This window comes from Ylistrum balloti, unplaced genomic scaffold (genome assembly GCF_031769215.1).
Source record: "Ylistrum balloti isolate Yb309-2 unplaced genomic scaffold, AGI_CSIRO_Ybal_v1 Utg369964, whole genome shotgun sequence".
In the NCBI taxonomy this organism is placed as follows: domain Eukaryota; kingdom Metazoa; phylum Mollusca; class Bivalvia; order Pectinida; family Pectinidae; genus Ylistrum; species Ylistrum balloti.
Genome location: NW_026782060.1, coordinates 238,733 through 254,405, shown reverse-complemented (window position 1 = coordinate 254,405; position 15,673 = coordinate 238,733). Strand labels below are relative to the sequence as shown.

At 34.5% G+C, this 15,673-nt stretch overlaps 2 protein-coding genes across 2 annotated transcripts; one reads left to right on the top strand and one right to left on the bottom strand.

Moving 5' to 3' along the window:
• Positions 1-1,020: 1,020 nt before the first annotated feature.
• On the bottom strand, positions 1,021-7,470 carry LOC132547598 (uncharacterized). The gene is made up of 4 exons (XM_060211378.1): positions 7,392-7,470; positions 3,710-3,805; positions 2,117-2,223; positions 1,021-1,215 (listed from the first exon to the last, which is right to left on the bottom strand). The coding sequence occupies exons 1-4, from the start codon at positions 7,468-7,470 to the stop codon at positions 1,021-1,023; spliced, it is 477 nt and encodes a 158-aa protein (XP_060067361.1).
• A 2,362-nt stretch (positions 7,471-9,832) lies between these two features.
• LOC132547604 (uncharacterized) lies at positions 9,833-15,459 on the top strand. The gene is made up of 4 exons (XM_060211388.1): positions 9,833-10,129; positions 12,045-12,259; positions 12,801-12,917; positions 13,328-15,459. The coding sequence occupies exons 1-4, from the start codon at positions 9,881-9,883 to the stop codon at positions 13,446-13,448; spliced, it is 702 nt and encodes a 233-aa protein (XP_060067371.1). The 5' UTR covers positions 9,833-9,880; the 3' UTR covers positions 13,449-15,459.
• The last annotated feature ends 214 nt before the right edge of the window (positions 15,460-15,673 follow it).

The window sequence follows — 15,673 nt, the reverse complement described above, 5'->3', positions numbered from 1 at the left end:
TGTCATATCACAGACATATCGAACGTCCTTTGTTATTTCGAAAACAATGCTAAGCATGTGTAAGTAACATATTGTAAAGAAATTCGACGATAATTATAAAGATCACATTGCAAGCGTGCAAAGGCGTGAAAACATATGGAAAGTACACCTGTATGCACTTTTATCGATTTATTCTGCATGTATGGTTTGGACTGCGGGCTGATATAGATCCCTCCATATCTGTTGTATTAGTTGATCACTGTTGTCTTGTTTGTGTTTCAGCATACGTAAGCATGTGCAGTATCTTGAGGCGTTCGGTATATTGCATTACTGCAAATCAGTTTTTAATTGTTTATAAGTTCTAGATTGTGTACTAGGTTGTCAGTCGATGGTTATTCACGATTTCCACCTCTAAGTCCGGTCAAATTAGATATATTCGTGTTATGACTAAAATTGAGTTATTCATACGACACCTCATGTCATGCAGTATTTCAACTGATACATGAGTTGAATTAAATATATCTATATATGCTGTTTTCTCAAACTGCCAAACTTTTCATATTGATTCCTTCTCATTAACAATAAAATCCCACAATGCACCTTGTTAAATAGTCACTTTATTAGTCATAAAATTGTACAAAAGACACACAAGTGAATAGCATTTTTTTATATAAATTTACAGTTGGATACAGTAAAGCCATCTTACAGCTGTTTCGTACTTTTAGGACTCGTTAGCGATCTACAGGCCTGAAGTTTGAAGCCTATGAGGCTATTGAGGAAAATCGAAAGTAATTGAAAGAAAATTTAGATGACGATGTGCACTAGCCCCATTGTTCAATACTTTTCATAATGTATGTACATCTGATGATTTTAGAACAACGTATATGTACATATACACAAAGCACATGTGTATATTCTGAACCGTGTAACTATTTCATAGACCGTGCTGATGTTACATTCCTTAAAAAATCTATACTTAAACATGTACAAGTTCCACAGAACACCAATTCTTGAAATAAATTACCTATTCAGCTCAAGGATTCAGTCTGGACATACAACCAATGTGACATTACTGTTGTGTAAAAGATCTTCAGTCGTGCTGCCCAGAACACCAACCTGGAAGATCCGAGCCCCCCTCGATCCAGATATTATACAATCGGCACCACAATTCTCTGCTACAGCCAGAATTCCTTTCGATGCACTTGCTGCTTGGATACATTGTACGGTTCCATCAACCTGGTATCAAAATGACTGTGGTTGATCATTCTTCATATATAATATAGAGTATCATTAATTATTATACAGGTGTTTGCAAAATATCATTGTTCCATGTTTCTTGTCCGGATATTATAGTGACTCCTATAACTATGTCAAACTGCAACTTACTGTGGAAAATGACTTTTAAATGGAGGTAGATAGCGTAACAAGAGACGGAGGTAATTGACGGATTTGATTATCCGGGAACATTTTCCAGTTAAAAATAGAAATTCAAATAAAACATAAAAGTATGTTACATTCAGAGCAGGATATCATCATATGTTGTAAATAACAAACAGAAAAACCAATGTTTGAATACGACACAGTGTTCAGGTGATGCATCTACTAATTGAATTTTAGGATATTGTAAGATTTAGGGCCATCATTACATATCAACAAGTAGGAAAGGTCCTCGCGTCCCAAAATAAAATAAACAACCTGATATTTAGTAGGATTTCATTTGATCCAAGGAAACCTTTTGGTAAAATGTATACAAAAGTTGTTAATTAAAAAAATCAGAATTTCGTTACCTAACTTAAGCAATTAAGTAGTACGTAAAGAGGAACTCACTTAACACCAAAGTCAGTTTCATTCAAATATACATCAGAAATATACATGTGTACTTATCGTTATAGAAAGTCAAATGCCATTAAAACAGTATTGTGTTAAACATAAATGTTAAATGTTAAGCAAAACAAAAAACAAAAACAAATACATTACATCTGGATTTCAAGACAAGGGAAGATATACTGAAAAAGACTTAAAAATACCGGTAAATTATTTAATAAAGTGATGTTACTTTGATAATAGTATATTATTGTTTACACAAACATTTTATTGTTATATATTGTGTGGACTCCATGGTATCTTTCAATCTCACCTTAGCTTCTTTCATCATGACCCTCAGATCCTCTAAATTTTGTTCCAGTGTTTGTCTTTGTTTCTCGACGTTGAAGCTCGAGACATCTAAGTCAGATGAACTCATCACTAGATAATGAAATGATAATACCATATAAATAGTAAACCTGAAGCCTGAATTAGTCAAAGAATAATAAATGGTGTTAAATATACGGAACAGATAAGAAAGCTTAGCAAACATATGCAGTGATTATCAACAATACAAATCAACACATTGTTATAATGTATAACAAAGTTCTGATATTTTTTCTAGGACAAACACTCTTAATTACTTAATCACCTTACAGTATAACGAATAACTCGCAAAAATCCTAAAATTTAACTTATTTGTTCTGGTGGGTTTTTTTTCTTTAAAGCTAGTTTTTAAAACGTACATATAATAAAAAAATTAAAGACATATCACTGCATTTCAATTTTCGCTATTGTTGTCAACACCTCTATACCAGTATATAAACATTTTCATCGATTATTTTTTGTCTTTTAGCGAAAAACAAGCATTATTGTTGTTATTTTCGAGGCAATCTTTCTTTCAATATATTTTAACGACATAGAACGGTGGTATCTTAAGATGATAAAAAGAAGTAAAACAATCAAACTTTCGTTTGCTTTTACGAGTTCAGAATAATATAGCATTGAAAATGTGAACATTTTGAAAAATGACTAAAATCATATATTGGACAATTATGTTCTGGTTATAAACTTTGTGGAAACACTCTGTATTTGTACAGAAATATAATTGGATATTTTATATAACTGAAAAAGGGGTTGCTGTGTTTTATTTATCTATTTATCTATCTATATTTATTATTTGTTTATTGTAATTATTTTTCCAATTTTTCCCCGAACACCATGATACAAGATAAAAAAACAAACAAACAAACAAAATTTAATAACTGGTCAAACAGTGCTAATTTCCAGTAAGATGCAACATTTCGAATTGGTGATTTGTGGTGATATTCAAGCATACTTTAATTGAAATTTGCCCACGACTTCCAGAGTTATACATTAGAGAACTAACAGAATAGCCACGGAAATAACGTTGAAATTGTAGGCACTAAAAACCGAATCATGATGTCAAATACGCGATCCTAAAATATAGCCTGCTAGTAAAAGTGACACAGAATGTCATATTTAGCACTCCATATTACCTTGTGTCAGCAAAACTACATAAAAAAACAAGGTAACACAAAGATATAGCATATTGTGCTAGTGGCCATTTATTGATGTTTATCTACAATTATGTGTCAAAATGGTTATTTTGAACCAAATTTATTATAACGCAATGTTGTGTCAATTTAATCTAATTTTAAAGAACAAATTAACTGTCGCAAACTTCTTTTTTTTGTTGTTTTTTGTTTTTGTTTCGGTATACAGAAATGTAAAAAAAACACTTTTGAATCAATAAAAATCTTCGTTTACCATACTAAAAATAGGGAATACAGATAATTAACACTGCAGTCATCATCTTGTATTAGTTGGATAAAAAGTGCTTCTTAAATGAGTGTCTGTAAAACAAAATAAGAAAATGTCTTGTCGACATGGTTCTTTGACTTACGTTCACGCCATTGTGCTGGTGTAAAGACATCCATGACGTGAACTACAGTCACCATGACCACGTTGTCTTCGGGTCGGCGCAGATTCTCCACATACCCTGTATGTAATATAATAAGGTTTAATGGTTACTGACCGGTGTGTAATTAACCATTTAATACATGTAAGTTATCTATTTAAGGATTAGACAATTAAAGGCCAGTGTACTTTTTTAAAATCTGTACATGATGGCATTGCACGTTCTTTTCCATTATTATCTTCAAGGATGACTGTACTATCTAAGCAATTACATATTATTTACATACAAAATCAAACGTCAGCTAAGTGGACATATGTAAGGAGTTGGAAAGGAATGGTATACAGAAAGCGTTCGTGATTAGTGTTTCGGGTCAGTGAATGACTCAGAAAGGATTGAAGTAAGGGTACCACAAAATCTCATTACGTCACAACCATTATACTAGCCACTTCACCCCCTGAGGATGGGACTTTAAATGGTGTTCAGTGTTAGGACTGCCCATATAATGAAGATATCTTAGACTTTTCGAAAAAAAAGTAGGCTCGATGTACGCCTGTCCAGAGGAACAGAGATAGAGATAGGTAATGTAATTTTATTAGTGTATTAAATGCACTTTAATGTTTTACTGACAGACTTCATAAATTGATTTGGCCTGGTCCATCCCATCCAGGATCTTTACATCGAGTTATTAAAATAGAACATTGTAGGACCAAAGGGAACATTGTAGGACCAAAGGGAACACTGTAGGACCACAGGGAGGGAATGTTGTAGGACCAAAGGGAATGTTGTAGGACCAAAGGGAATACTGTAGGACCAAAGGGAACATTGTAGGACCAAATGGAACGCTGTAGGACCAGAGGGAACATTGTAGGACCAAAAAGAACATTGTAAGACCAAATGGAACACTGTAAGACAAAATGGAACGTTGTATGACCAACGAGAACGCTGTAGGACCAAATAGAACGTTGTAGGACCAAAGGGAACGTTGTAGGACAACGGAAACATTGTAGGACCAAAGAGAACATTGTAGGACCAAAGAGAACATTGTAGGACCAAAGGGAACGTTGTAGGACAACGGGAACACTGTCGGACCAAAGAGAACATTGTAGGACCAAAGGGAACGTTGTAGAACAACGAGAACACTGTCGGACCAAAGAGAACATTGTAGGACCAAAAAGAACATTGTAGGACCAGGAATCATCTTCTAAAACGTTTCAGTACCGATACTTTGTATAGGCGGTTCCATCCAATCAGGAGATTCAAGACGCCCACTCACACGGCCAGAACGCTGATGTTTGTCGGTGATACACCGCTTATCAACAGGAACTAACTATAAAACATGGCACGATAAACATGGCCCCGTACTACTTCATTGAGGATAAGAATGCTACTACGGAAAAGAAAGATTATGTAGGATATTTTGCACTATGAATTATGTTATCTTCAATATCAAATTTAAGTAAGCGACTTACTGGGTAACAGGAAGTAACGATTCGTTTAAATAACAATTGCAATGTCTAGGACATCAGAAAAATAAACAATATGTCCAAAACAGCTTTTAGGACAAATATGTAGGTCACTGTAACCTCGTTATTTAATCATCTTGACAATGTCAATGTATCCTCGTTCCATGATCATCGTGACCATATCACTGAAGCCTCGTTCTATAGTCATCGTGACCATATCACTGTAGCCTCGTTCTATGATCATCGTGCCCATGTCACTGTAGCCTCGTCCAATAATCATCGTGACCATGTCACTGAAGCCTTGTTCTTGGATCACCGTGACCATGTCACTGAAGCCTCGTTCTATGATCATCGTGACCATATCACTGTAGCCTCGTTCTATGATCATCGTGCCCATGTCACTGTAGCCTCGTCCAATAATCATCGTGACCATGTCACTGAAGCCTTGTTCTTGGATCACCGTGACCATGTCACTGAAGCCTCGTTCTATGATCATCGTGACCATTTCCCTGCATCCTCGTTCTAGGATCATCGTGACCATGTCAATGTAGCCTCGTTCTAGGATCACCGTGACCATGTTACTGAAGCCTCGTTCTATGATCATCGTGACCATGTCACTGTAACCTCGTTCAATAATCACCGTGACCATGTCACTGAAGCCTCGTTCTATGATCATCGTGACCATGTCTGTGTAGCCTCGTTCTAGGATCATCGTGACCATGTCACTGTAGCCTCGTTCTAGGATCATCGTGACCATGTCACTGTAACCTTGTTCCATGAATATCGTGACCATGTCACTGTAGCCTCGTTCCATGGTCATCATGGCCAAATGTCAGAGTATGATGTATCAAAGCTACTCTTACACAAAGCTCTGTAAGCTTATAAGCGCACATAAATTGTTGAAATGTTCTCTTGTATACTAAAGAGGCAGTGCAAATATAGACGGTTCGGATAGTTGGAGTGAAAATACAAGTATTTGCAAATTTCCATGGGAAAAAATTATCATGTTTTGTGAATAAATGCCAAGCCGATGAATTACATGCATTGAACTAGGCTCGGGACATTGCACACATCTGTATTTCCTAGGAAAATCCATATCCCTGATGCAATTGGAAACTATCCTCTGCCGCCCCTATCGATCTGTAGGCAACAGACTGAATGAGGTCGTCACAATAACCATTGGTACAGTGCACACATTGTCCTAAATCAGTCTCATCAGTCACAATCCAAGTCTCCTCAACAAATCTCCAGCTTCATGTGTCTTTTGACGATCTAATCATGATGTATTCATTCAATTTATTGCGTGTATAGGATTTGGCTTGCAAGATCTGTCAGACCACAGATTTCCAGTAGTTCAATGAGCTTAAGATTTCCCAGCAGCCTTTACGATTTGTCCAATATATGTCTAGGTTTATGATGCGTTCACTTTCCATCAGTTTGGGTTAAAGAATTTAGAATTTCAATAATAACATGTGAATCAGAACTATCATGTTTCAATTCAGATTGAGTTTTATTTCCAACGGACTCTTATTTTCGCGATTTTTATTTGTAAATCATCCACAAAGAATATTATTGTGTATGGGTGATTCAATAATGTAACTCATCTTTGGAGTTTGTGATTTTTACCAAATTTTAAAGATTGTTTCAATTATTTTTTTAATGTTGTACGGTATAATATATTGTCAAAGAGGGCAATCAGATCCATAAATACAGTACTGTATGTTGTTAATATGAACTACGGTATAAATTGTTTGTGAGTTTTATATTATCCCTGTCGGGTATATGAGTGACACGCTGATTTCATATGGTTGGTAAGTTGTATACAGTAATTATATATCCGCTGTAAACTTCGTGGTTATTTATGGGGCTAGTTAAGGCCAACTCCCTCGCCCGCATAGGTCGACAGAGCGAAAGGAAGACAACGCGAGGCGACGAAACGAGATCAAAACGCGCAGGGAGCGAGATATCGTGATGGTCTCCCAATGGTTATTTCGTTCATCGTCGCGGACGGGAGGGCGAGATTGCGATATGTCCTTAAGCGCCCCGGACACTTGAACAGTTATTACAGGCAGACGCGTAACGATAGAAACTTTTTAACAACTACATTTACATGTCACGACTGACAGACAATAGAAAAAAATACAAATATTTCAAATTTCAAGTACACCAAGCAATTTACTGGCGTGTCATTGAAAAATACTTACATTTGAAAGCTTTTTCAGCGCTGGCACTGGAATCCATTGCTATGACGACTGATCGTCTATGTCCAGATTTTTCCTCCATCTTTACTGCTGGTTCGCGTGACTGGCTAGTACAGGGCAATATGCACGAGATCGGAGATTATCGTTCACCTGTGTATTTGTCAGTGGTACAATGTTCAGGCCGCTTTTTCTCCTGTCTATTCTACTCTCACAATACATCAATATTCTGCGATAAGCGTTCATTAACGTCCACTTGTGTTAAATGAATGTCCTGCAGAGGAGATGCAGTTTCTCATTATGAATCGATAGTTTCATGGAAAGAAAGTCGGTGTTTGACCTTTACGCTGTAAATACATTTCTCATTTGACATTGGAAAAGGTGGACTTTAATGCTCATAAATACCGATGCAAATTATTTACTGCAATGCACGCGTTAAAAGAAATTAGGTTGACAACAAACATTTTACGCTATCGATGACTCCCCAAATATGGAATTGAATGTTGACGCCACGGAATAATGTAATGTGCCCGATTATTGCCGGAATTCCAAATAAGTTGATGAACACAAATTGGTTAATAAAAACACGAGGTATTACAGGCCCGGCGGAAGCAATTTGACATGGGGGTGGGGCTGACATGCATAATTAAAGCAGGGTTTCTTCTTTTAATCTATAAGAAATGTACAATGTGGGAATTTCATTGTCCACGATATGATAACTTTCAAGAACAGAATATATTATCTCAGTGTATCACATTATGTGATGTAAATCTTAACGCGTTACTATACAGTGTTACTGGAACGTCCATTAAAATAAATATTGAAATTGTGGATCCTATATACAATAAACGTAAATTAAATATCTATTGATTTGTCTGTAAATAAAACAGGAACCATAGTAAAGTTATATGACGTTTTCTTCTTTTTATCTTCGTCAATTTTGGAACGAGTGGTTTTAACATTGAACAATTATGAGTAATTATATACTTAAGGTTGTAGTGTTTGTAAATATAGCAAGATATCCAATTAACAGTATTATTTGTGTATACTAATTATGAAATATTTCAGTTGTATTGCGAATGTGAAATGTAGAAAGTGACTATTTAAATCAATGGAAGTGTTACATTTATTTTTGAAATCTCTCATTAAATAAATTGTTTCAAGCCTATATTACACCATACATACATTACAAAATATCCCAAAACACACTGAGAATTCAACAGTAGGTTCTCATAGACATAATGTTCCATGTCGTTTTTTAAAATAAAACTTTATCTTATCTTTTAGTCAATCAAGTTTAGCTCCACAAGTTTTACAACTTATCGAAATTTTAAAGAATACTCATAAAACATATAGATAGTGCACAATAAACACTATGTATTACCACTATCAAGGTCAAAATAAGGACGTTTGTACAATATAATGGATTCAACGGTATAAGGCAGAAACAAAGTACAAAACAAAGAGGTAGATATACTAGGGTGGCTAGAGATAAAATTAATTTCAAAACAAAATAAAAATAATCATTTTTTATCATGAAGATGTGTTAAATTAACCTAAAAATGTCAAATTAAATCAACATACTGAACTATAACGCCATTATGACAGAAAATGCTGATTTCCGCTATAAATGTGAATTTTAAGTTAATGCACATCTTAACCCCATGCAGTTACTCAACTCAATGTTGCAAAGTATGCAAAGCGTACAATCACGTGTGTCGTAAGAGAGTTCTGATACACGGATTTTATCATGTAGTTATTGTACTAAATAGCAACTGTGAATGTCGGGATTCCTCTTATTATCCTTCAGTCGGCGTGTAAATGACATACTTGTATGTTAAAATAATTCCTGTCTTCATCTTCCTGTTCATCCAAGTATCAAAATAACCAGAATTTGATGTTTGCCACATCAATGATAGACTGAAAAAGTCCATCTTTTAAAATTATCACAATAAGTAAAAGAAGATCCACAAAATTCTGATTCTGTTTCGCATATTTCTTCCTTTCAACTTTCCATCATCTGAAAATCCACACCGTAGTCAATGTTATATTTCGATATTTTGGATTAACAATATTATATTTACTAAGATCTACTTACAATGGTTTCAAGGTCAAATGACGTCAAAAAGGTGTAATAATTATACAGATTACACTATAATTGGTTGTTAAATTGTGGTTTTGTCATTTTGTTCAAATGCCTTATATAATTTACATCGATCAATTACCTACAATTAAATACGGTTATACAGGTGTCATCCTGTTTCCCTTTGTCCAGACTGGGGCATTGGTGTTGTTATCCCCTAATTATACTAATTAATCTGTTGTTTGGCTGGTAATAATATCGCCCCGTGGTGGGTTTCCGCTCTATACAGCACCAATCAAACGCGCCCAAGATTCAAACCCACGTGACCACTCAGCTGATCACCGTAAATGGTGAGAGGTCACAAAGCTTGGCGGTTCATTTAAAACGGTCACAACACCACAACACTTGCATCATGTCTACAAATCTCAGAAAATCGTTCCGACTATCGTGGTTGCCAGGTAAAAAGTACAACGTTTTGGAAGGAAAAGAAAACATGTATTTCAATACACCTAAATACAAACGTGCTATTTCCGAAGGAGATATTCCAACACAGCGGCACGCAATCCATCCGATGAGAAACCGTGAAAACCAGAAGCCGAAGTTTGAAAGGAATTCTACCCTTACAAAGTCTGTTCGGGAAGCTGTCGGATCTTTGAAACAGGTAGATATTCTTTAGTGTTAGCGTGTATTTATCACAATTTTGTATAAATATTATGTATGTCGCCGAATTTGCCATTGCCCGCAATATTCTGGTTAAATCGATCATATTTCGAACATGCATTATTTTTATCTTATGTTTGTTTTTCAGTCATTCTGCAGCTGAAATTATTTAACGTTTGACCAGTGTGATATTAGATTTCAATTGAGTAACGACAGTTGTCATGAATATTTGATTTTTTGAAATTATAAGTCTTCAATTTACGTCCCTGGTTATAATTAGGGACGTCTTATACAGTTACATAATAATCTGCTTTACACGTCCCTGGTTAGACCTATAACGCTGAAAGCAGTCTTGCAGGTTTTCATGTTTGTGTATTTATTTGTTATGTCAGTGGTGTGTTTGTTTTACACGACAAAACATGCGTCCACTTGCTTTTTGATGTTGTGTAAACATGTCCACTGCTGATGTTTGCATAGCAGCTTATATTTTCTAAAACCAGAAAATGTCAGCTGACAGCTTGTGATCATAAGCAAAACAAGTATGGTGACTTTTGAAAGAATAACTGGTTTGGTCTAATCGACCAATGATATTTCTAGCTCTGCACATTTCAAATACTACTACTACTACTAATGATAATAATGAAAAAATGATAAATAAAAAATAGAAAAATAACAAAACAACTAAATGACAATGTACAAATTGAACTTCAGATCATGAGACAAGATAATTGCTTCTAGATTCCACAATAAATGTTTGTAATGTCAAGTCATAAGCTTATATTATCAGTCCCACAATCTAAATCCAGCTTAATGTCTACCGAGTTGTAGCTAAGAAACCCTGGAGTCATGCCAATTCTGATACAGTAAAAGCCTATGAGTCATCTTCATTGTATGCCCATACTACAGTACTTCCCGCTCAAATTCAAGTAGAATTGTTGACAACCAAATACCATAGTGTCACCATTATAAGTACATTTATGTATCAAATAAGAATGACAAATGCTATGGGTCACCTGTCACCAAGAATGGTGAAGTATGTTGCTAGTTTGAAAGATGTCATGTGATAGTCATGGGAGAGTACACATGAGATTCGTTTTACATTTGAAACTTTATATTGATAAATGATTTCAGATTTTTTAGAGGATTTTAGATTATCAGTACCCATGCCTGCAATATTTAAATTTTTGTGACTATACAGCTTTCTTCAGATACATTAGGGAATTACTCTGTGCGTGTACATACCGGGTATAAACAATTTGGTGTTAAAATTCAATATTTAAACAATTGTTTTAGAAATTCTGAATTGCAAAAATAAACAAAACATCAGAAGTGTCAGTAACATGAATGCAGTGATAATTGTTATAATAGAGCATATTGATGCTTTTTACAAAAATTATTTGAAACAAAAACAAACAAAATTGTATGTATGCACTGCAGCAGGCATTTGTCATGGCAAGTTCATATGTTTACAATGTGTAATATTCTACTGTAGAAGGTTAATTGAAGATTATTGATTTATTAATTTGCATTTGAATGAAAGTCATAACTTGTGTGTGCTAATCAATGTGTCTTGCTACTTCTAAATATTCATCTGTTCTCGAGATATTTAAAAAAAAAATTTAAGTAATACTATCTCACTGGTTCTACATGTTTTTTTACAAGAGGCATTCTGATATCCCGGAATTACTGCCCTTTGTTTCACTCTAGCTTGATAGCCAAAGGGGCCAAGAATGTATATGGGGTCAGTTTGGCCCTTTATTGCAATTGGCTATACTACATGTATTTGTATGTAAATGAAAATATGTGCGATATTTAGTATATTATGGTACTTGGTATGCCAGGGATGTATTCCTTTACCGTTTGACCAAAAGTAAGACATAATTCAATATAAAATTTTACATTTCATGTAATTTCAGAAATTCCGTGTATCCACAAAAAAGCTGAAAAGGTTAACAAATGAGACAAGAAGCCCGTCACCTACCAAAGGGGTTCGTCGCAGTAACCGCACTTCAGGAAGAACTCCACCCCGGCCAGGTCATCATGATGTGAAAATGTATTCCCCATTTTTGATTGACACACCAAACACAAAACGAACACCTACAAGGTTACGCACATCAATATCTACACGATGGTAAGTCTCAATTTATTAGAAATTATGTTTTCCATAACTGGTGGGTCATAGAGGCATTTGTGTACAAAATCAGATCAATTCTGAATGTAAGATGGGGGCATGAAAATAATTGGAAGATGCTGGAATTCTGTTAATATATTCTTCTTAAAATGCCTGTGAAGAATCTATTCTGATTGATGTATGAAATGTGGTGAAAAACTTCTATCTTCACATTACTTCTCATTTAGTTTTTTTTGAAAACTGAGTGAGAAGCATAAAGTTTGAGCAGAATTCCTGATACTAGACTGGTCAACTGCTGAATTGAAATTAATGTAAACTCATTTTATAGCAAGAACATTTTGAAATTCAGAGTTCAGCATAACAAGGGAAATTAATGTACAAAATTTAAGACTAAATTGCACAAAATGTGACAAGTAGATTACTTATTGTTTCTATTCTTTCTATCAGAAAATTTTTTCCAAAAAATTACATTAAATTCAGTTAGTATTAATAGCACATTGAAGTGTTGCAGTAATTAATCAGAACTTTTCTGTATCACCAGGACTGACAACATGGAGACCCCGACTCGTCTTCGAAAGGAGGTAGAGGCTCTCACCTCCAACATGCAAGCTCTAGCCACACTCACTCCTGGGGGCCTGCAGCAGAGACCCAAAACTAGGTAAGGATATTGTATCTTATCTTAAAATGTAGACTAATTTTCAAAACTATGTAGGACCAAAAACAAAAAAAATAATGTTCAAAACAGAAACAATTTTGGTATAGCTAGCATGAAAATAAATTGCAAAAATATTAAAAGAGAGATGTAAACTCTAGTATTAGGACAAACATTGGATTAACCAAAGTTCCGAGAGAATTCATAGATAGGTTTGCTTTAGATCGTTCCTTTTTACTAGTAAGTTAATTGCTTCTATGTACTGTATTTTGTACTTCCAACCAAACAGTTCACTGTAATGTCGTAGTACTAGAAGCTTGAGTCTGTCTCATTTTATGTGAGAGATTATTTTTTGTAATCCGTTGGATCGTCTCTATGAGTACCTGTACTAGATAGACCATTTTTCTATTTTCTAGACGATCCACAATTTCCCCACTGACCAATGGTAGTTTGAGGACGCGACCAACAGCTGAACGGAGTAGTGAAAGGTTGCAGACACGACAACAGAGGATAAAGACTTCAGCTCTAGTGTACTGATCAAAGATACAGACATTTCTGGTGCTTTTCTTGATGAATCTCTTAAATAGTGCCATTACATGTAAGAAAACAACTTACAAACTGAACATTTGCTCGGTCAAATGAAGTGGTGCTAGCTAGATACCATTGTTGTATTGCTTAGCTTTTTGTGTTGAAATCATCAGTTATGTGGCAGCTTAAGCTGTCCAGCTGTTAGTTATAACATAAGCTTAGAACTGTTGGAAGATCTTTAGGATAAAATCACTCTATACCAAAAAATACTTTGAAGTCGTTTAAGAAATTAATATGTAGTTTTAGTACATAATGTATGATGCATTTTGTGATAGATTAATGCTATTAAGGTAGCTATCCTGTTAGTGAATTGTTTTAGTCCCATCTGTTTTTTTTTTTTTTTTTTTTTTTTTAAATTTTTGACCTCAAAACACTTGCCAGTCTTTATTTGAAATTTGTTATGTACATGTACTACACATGTACCAGGTGCAATACATTAGCAGGTTAATACTAAATTTCTTTTGGCTGAATTCAAAATATTGTCTTCAGACTATTTTAAAAATTGATTTACTGTATAATTGTTTACTTGGCAGGGGTTATAATTCATACTTGTCCCAGTTGTGGCTAGTTCATTGAGATTAGATTTAATGCAACCCTGCATTTAGCAGTAAACGGGAACATTGTCACCCATGTGTTGTATACAGGCATTAGATTTTCTGACATTTTTTTCCACTATCAAAATACTTGCTGCTCCTTTTATTATGCATTAAGGTCATTGACCGCAAACATTAAGTGAAATCCCCCTGAACATCACGTTTTTTCATGACTATTTTTCTGACAGTTGGGATTTTTTTTTATTGCTCTTCATTAAAGCCACAACATATTTGTATGAAATGATTTTGTTTTGGTGAAATTTGCAATGTCAAAATTTCTTGTCTGTGTAAGATTTTAAAAATCCTTGCTGAGATAATAATTTTACTGTGTAGTAATTATTATATTTTGATACTTTTACTTTGTAACGAATAGTCATTCACTCCATGACATTGGTGTTTTCCAAGTTACCTTTGCCCAGTATTACATTATCTCTTTCTTTTGTTGTCGTCCTTCATCCTAAATTTTTATACTTTTTTTTGTAATGGACAGTCATTCAACCCATTACCTACGTGATTTTCTACCTACTTTTGCCCTGTACTTGTATCTCATTCTTTTGCTGTCTTTCCTTCACATTTTCTGTTTTGATTTTCATAAGTGATACCTGTATTTATTCACTAATACAACATACATCACTTGTATATTTTACCAGGTATAGGTGCCCATGCTTAGAAATAAGCCCATCTCGCTCTTTTCACATTTCCACAGTGTATAAATGCATTCATATTGTTGAAGCAGAGATAATATCATCATTATTCCCTCTTGCATGCATGTATTTTATTATCTATAAAACAATTTGGGCTATTCCTGTAAAAAGCATCTATCCCACCCAAGGACTCCAGATTTTACATGGGGTGCCACCCTTTGAGTTTAGTAGATAATTCATCTAGAAATAATTGGCTGGAAACCAAACCATGGATACAAGTGATTTATTTTGGAGTCCTAGGGTCAAATAGATATTTTACAGCTATAGTCCTCATGGTTACTCTGTATATTGTAGAATTAAATTTGTATTGTGTGGTTTTAATACTCATTCCTGGAGATATTTAATTTTTTTTAACATTTCTTACTTGCACATATAACTATAACTGAAAATAAATATTTACTAGTAGTAGTGTCGATATGCTGATATCAATATAGGTATGTAGAGGGGAGGAGAGGGGCACAGACGTATTCATGATCACAGTATATAATTATAGATATATATGTGGTCCCTTAAAATTAGGAAAACATAAAATTTTGGCGTTTTGAGCATAGGAGGTGTTTCTTAGTTGACTAAAGAAAATGCTTTTTAAAATCACACAATGCTCCAGAACGTTTTACTCTTGAAACAATATTCATTTAAAATAAAATTGCATGTCATTTTAAAGATATTTGTTGTGTTATATACTTACTTGTTTTATGATTATAAATATTATTCATTTATCATATACAACTTGTTGTCTAAGGTTATTTCAGTTAAAAATCTATCCTACCCCAGGTATCGTTTCAATAGGGTACCATAGAATCTAATTAATTATTTGCCAATTCTGCTGCGGAGGAATCGAAACATGGATGGAAGTGATTCATGTTGGAGTTTCAGG